Source organism: Kryptolebias marmoratus, linkage group LG4 (assembly GCF_001649575.2).
Source record: "Kryptolebias marmoratus isolate JLee-2015 linkage group LG4, ASM164957v2, whole genome shotgun sequence".
Taxonomy (NCBI): domain Eukaryota; kingdom Metazoa; phylum Chordata; class Actinopteri; order Cyprinodontiformes; family Rivulidae; genus Kryptolebias; species Kryptolebias marmoratus.
The window spans coordinates 26,615,596-26,620,693 of record NC_051433.1 but is presented as its reverse complement, the minus strand read 5'-3'; the positions used below and the strand labels follow the sequence as shown (position 1 = coordinate 26,620,693).

General features: G+C 40.3%; 1 protein-coding gene across 1 annotated transcript in view; it reads left to right on the top strand.

Moving 5' to 3' along the window:
• Positions 1-2,599, top strand: part of LOC108249723 (protein Wnt-7a) — a gene marked incomplete at its 5' end in the record, with an annotated part of 7,296 nt that extends 4,697 nt beyond the window's left edge. The window contains 1 exon segment of the mRNA XM_025002268.2: positions 1,196-2,599. Coding sequence (XP_024858036.1) covers positions 1,196-1,675 — 480 coding nt within the window.
• Positions 2,600-5,098: the final 2,499 nt, after the last annotated feature.

Sequence of the window (5,098 nt, the reverse complement as noted above, 5' to 3'; positions counted from 1 at the left end):
CCTCCTCCTTCCCTCTTTCTCTATCTTAGTAATTACTACATCGGCTGTTTTAGTGGGCCACAGGTACCATTTAGAAATTCGGTACTGTTTAGTTTAGCTTTATCTTCCTGTACGCTTAGTTTAGTTCTGTACATTTAGTCATGTTTAGATCTGTTTAGTTTAGCTACTATTTTTGACTATCTTAGCTCATGCTTAGATATGTCTGGTTTTACTTCGGCTGTATAGCGGGCCTGGGGTACTTTTAGATAGTTCGGTACCGTTAGCTTTAGTTTTAGCTTAGCTTAGTTCTGTACATTTAGTCATGCTTAGATCTGTTGGTTTAGCTTAGCTTATTTAGACAATTAGTTATCATTGTATCTTGTACCTGTCTGTAATTTTGTTCATTATCATGCTCTGTAACTTTGCCTGTAATTTTGTTCTTGTGTTGTAAAGCACTTTGAGTCGCCTTGTGCTGAAAAGTGCTATATAAATAAATGTACCTACCTACCTACCTACATACATAAAATCCCAGTATGCAGCAAAAATGTGGTTTAGTTGGGGATTAGCTGCTTTGGGGCAATGATCTTCAAAGCCACAGCAGCTTGCAGTAAAAACAGCATTTGCTTGAGTTTTGGGGGTGTTGACTAAAATTCAAGGAAATAATTAAGAGCTTCTTGCAGCACAGACAGTTTCTAAAATCGTATATGTGTTCAAAGACAGCCTACAATCACAGAAGACCAAAAATATCCAACAACTGAAAGGAAGAAACTGAAATAGTTTCAGGGCTTTGGTAAGACAGCTGTCTTTAGATGGTTATCTGAGAGAATTTAGTGCATGGAAACGTCATGTTGATATTTGTTTAAAAAGTGTGTTTGAATCCCATCTTGTAAAAAATGGCACATCCATACCTACTGGCCATAGAGTGACATATTGTGGCAGCTTTGAGATCTCTGGAATGCTTGCTTTTATCCCGAATGCTAGAAAACATTTGTTTCAACCTGTTGAACTATTTATACAATATGTAGCTGTTTGGCAGTGCTCTGGGCTATGTTAATAAACTGAAATGCTTTCTAGCTTGTCCTCTAGAGACAACAAATCTAAAATTGTGTTAAAATAAAATGTAAACAAATGTTTAGACAGACTTGTCAAAGTACTTTATTAAATATTTTTTAAATTTGTATTCTTGCTTAATGTGAGTTTGTCCTCCTTGTTGTAGGTTCTTGAGAAGGGCATGCATCTGGAGTGCAAGTGTCATGGGGTCTCTGGATCCTGCACCACCAAGACATGCTGGACGATGCTCCCTCAATTCCGTGAGCTGGGGTACATGCTCAAAGACAAGTACAACCAGGCCGTCCATGTAGAGGCAATGCGCGGCAGTCGCAAAAAGCGCCCCACCTTCCTGAAGATTAAGAAACTTCACTCCTACCACAAACCCAAAGACACAGACATGGTCTATGTAGACAGGTCGCCCAACTACTGTGAAGCCAACCCACTGACGGGCAGTATGGGAACACAGGGGCGTCTGTGCAACAAAACGGCTCAGCAGCCCAACAGCTGTGACCTGATGTGCTGCGGCCGAGGATACAACACCCACCAGTACTCACGAGTTTGGCAGTGCAACTGCAAGTTCCTGTGGTGCTGCTACGTCAGGTGCAACACCTGCAGCGAAAGGACAGAGGTGTACACCTGTAAATAGAGTATTTATTGTATGCACAGCTTGACTGAACTGAGTTTGTGTGAGCCCATGTGTGTATGGGTGTGTGTTTAAGACAGCTGGGTTTCAAAGGTATTTTTTCTAATTTCTTGACTTACAACCTGGAATTTAAGTAGAGTTTTAATTTGATCAAAAGCAATATTTCTCCAAAAATACTTCAAATTAACGAAGTTAACTGGTGGGGAAAAACAGTTTTAAATAATTGAATAAATAGATCCAATTCAAAAGTGGTGCATGCATATGTATTCACCCCTCTGCTTTGAAGCTTGAGCCCTTACTTTCAGGAGCCAGTTGTTAAACAAGATCCACCTGTGGGTGATCTAAGTATTAAATAATCTCAGTACACACTCACTGGCAACTGCATTAAGTCCACTTTGCTAGTACCGGGTTGGACTCCCTTTTGCCTTCAGAACTGTCCTAATTCTTTGTGGCATAGATTCAACAACGTGTTGGAAATATACCTCCTTGACATGTTAGCATCATACAGTTGCAGTTGCTACAGATTTGCCAGCTGCTCATTCATTTTGTGAATCTTGTGTTCCACCACATCCCAAAGGTGCTTGATTGGACTGAGACCTGGTGACTGTGTAGTCTGTTGGAGTCCAGTGAATAGAGACTCATTAGACCAGGCAATGTTTTTCCAACATCTTATTTTCAGTGTTGGTGAGCTTGCGTGAACTGTCAGTTTGTCAGTTTCTTGTTCTTAGATGACAGAAGTGGCAGCCGGTGTGGTCTTCTACAGAGATCAGAGGATCTGTCCATAGGACCACTAGAAGCTGCACAGAGCTGGGCTTCATAGAACAGTGGCAGGAAAATTTACATTGATGAAAAAAAAAAAAACTTGACTGTCTGGATTTTTTCCTCCAAATAATGTTGAAGAAGGTGCTATGGTCGGATGAGATGAAAGATCTAGGACAACACCAAGTCTGAGGCAAATCTACCACCTCTCATCATGCTGAGTACATCATTCCTACAGTGAAGTATGGTGGTGGCAACATCATGCTGTGTGGATGTAAATCCCAAGTTGTAAGGCAACAAAACAGAAGGAATATCAAGGGCTGAATACTTTTGCAAGCCTCTGTATATTACGCACAAAAGGCACCGGCATACTCCATAAGAAGTCATGAAGTCGGTTTGCGGTCATGTGGTTGCGAGCCGTTTGTTTTTGCACACACCTTTCATCATCCATGAGACACAGATCAGCTTCTCCCTCCTCCTACAGTGTTAAAGTGGGATTCTTCCCAATGGCTTCTCAACTTTCCTGTCCTTTTACAGATTTTTGCTTTCCTTACCGTGACCAGATGTGTTTATTAAACAGACTGAGATAGTACACGCCGTTTGGCATTTGCAAATTTGACAGTAAACAATAATGAGCAAACAAAGGTGTCCCTATGCTGCTCGGCTGAGGTGTACTTCCTCCCAGCCACCACAGCCACAAAGAGCCGCCTGTGTCTCTGCAGTCTTTTTAAGTTTGTAGACCTATCAGTTTTGCTGGAACAGTTGTAAAGACGGCTGTATTTTCTAACAGCCTCCAGCTGCTTCTCAGCGGAGCAGTAGAAGCTAAATAAATGACTCCATTAAAGCTGACCAGCTTTTCTCCATAAACACGCCCACAACAACTTCTGACCAATCACATGATACTTGGCTCAAATCCCTATGAGGAAAAGGGCCTTGTGTCAAGAATGGGTGGACAAAGTTGCTTTGCAAACAAAAATGACGCAATTTTCATCACTTCGTCGACTTTGTCACTTCTCACAGAGTAAGCAAATGCCTTAAGTGGTCTCTGTGTTTGTGGGCTAAATGCCTTGCTGACTTTGCATGACAACAATCACAGCTGATTTGCCCTTCCCATGTTGATGTTGCCATCGATAACTGGTCTAAACCTGTCAGCTCACTATTTGTTTTAATTGTTTTAGTCAAGTGCAATTTCAAACTGCACATTGCTTTTCTGCTGGCCTTACTTGTTTACAGCTACAATGTCTGTCCTCAAACTGTGTATATTTTGTTTCTATAAACTAATAATTTATTGACTTAGAAAACATCATTAAAAAAATCACTGGTGACTAAATCTGGTTTAGTTTAAATTTGGTGTAGATGCATAAAAAGTGCACTTAAATGCATAAGCTTTTTTAGTTACTTTATTTTTTTCTTTCTGCAAGAAAACATAAACACTGGAACTGCAAAACGAAATGATTAGAACTGAACTACAGTGAGTTGGAATGAAAGAGCCTGCAGATTTGTTGCATTAGATCTATAATAAGAACTACTGATGGTGGGATGGATATTATACTGCTTTTTTTCTGACCCTTTACAGATTTTGTGGAAGTATTTGCTTGTCAACATGTGCTAAACATAAGATTTTTCAAGTCATGGTAACAATTTAGAAATGGTAAGATTTAAAAAGACACTTGTTTTGTGTACAGCATAGTCCACATCAACTGACAAGCAATAAAATGCACAATCAGTAGACTAACAAGGGGTACTTTTCTAATGCTATCAATAATTACTCCTCACCTTAAAGGTAGTATCTAAATGAGCTGTGACTATTGAAGACCAGTTGGTGAACAGTATTTGCAAGGGAGTCTCCAAACATTCGTGGGGGTTCTCAATTTTGTTGTATAAGTGGCAGAGTCTCACAGTATTGGTGCTTGAAATTTTAAAATGTTCTCTGAAAATAGTCAGTGTCGTTGTGGGGATTTCCCTTTTATTGAAAACATGACCAGGTCTAAATTCACAATGACAAAAAAATGTATTTATAAATGTGGCTGTCGAGATTATTACAAAGCGAGCCGAGGTAGGGACAACGTGGGTAGAAGTGGGCAACAAAATAAAGTGTATGGCCTAGAATACATTTTTGGGGCCTGCGCGCAGTGCATAGAGAGCAGTACAATGCCTTGCTTCGCAAGGCATTGTACTGCCTCATGCAATGCATGCAGGCACCTCTTACTCTACACCGAATAAGGTGTCTCTTTATTATATGGTCTTATTCCATTACCCTTAATGAAGCCCGAACCGGGCAAAGAAACCCCACAAATTTTATATCAGAACGACCGGCTCGGTCTCGGCATGAGGGCTACTACTTTTATTCGCGTTTCGTGTTACTATGGCGACGTAATCGCCAAAAAACAGGCAAAAATTTCAGAATGTTTGTGAAATTTTGTCAGTTACACTCTAACCTCACTAACGAGCTAGAGTGTGGAGCTGTCTGAGCACAACACATTTTTTAGCGAACAAACTGCTCCTACGCCCACATTTTTTATGATACATTAACAAATTATATACCAAAACGTAGGCATTTTTGTCTTCTTTCAGGCAATGTGTTTACTTTTCCTGTAGGTCTTATAGTTTTCTGTCAAATCGCCCCAGAAGGCAGAGTGGTACCTGAAGATCTCATATCTCTTTCCA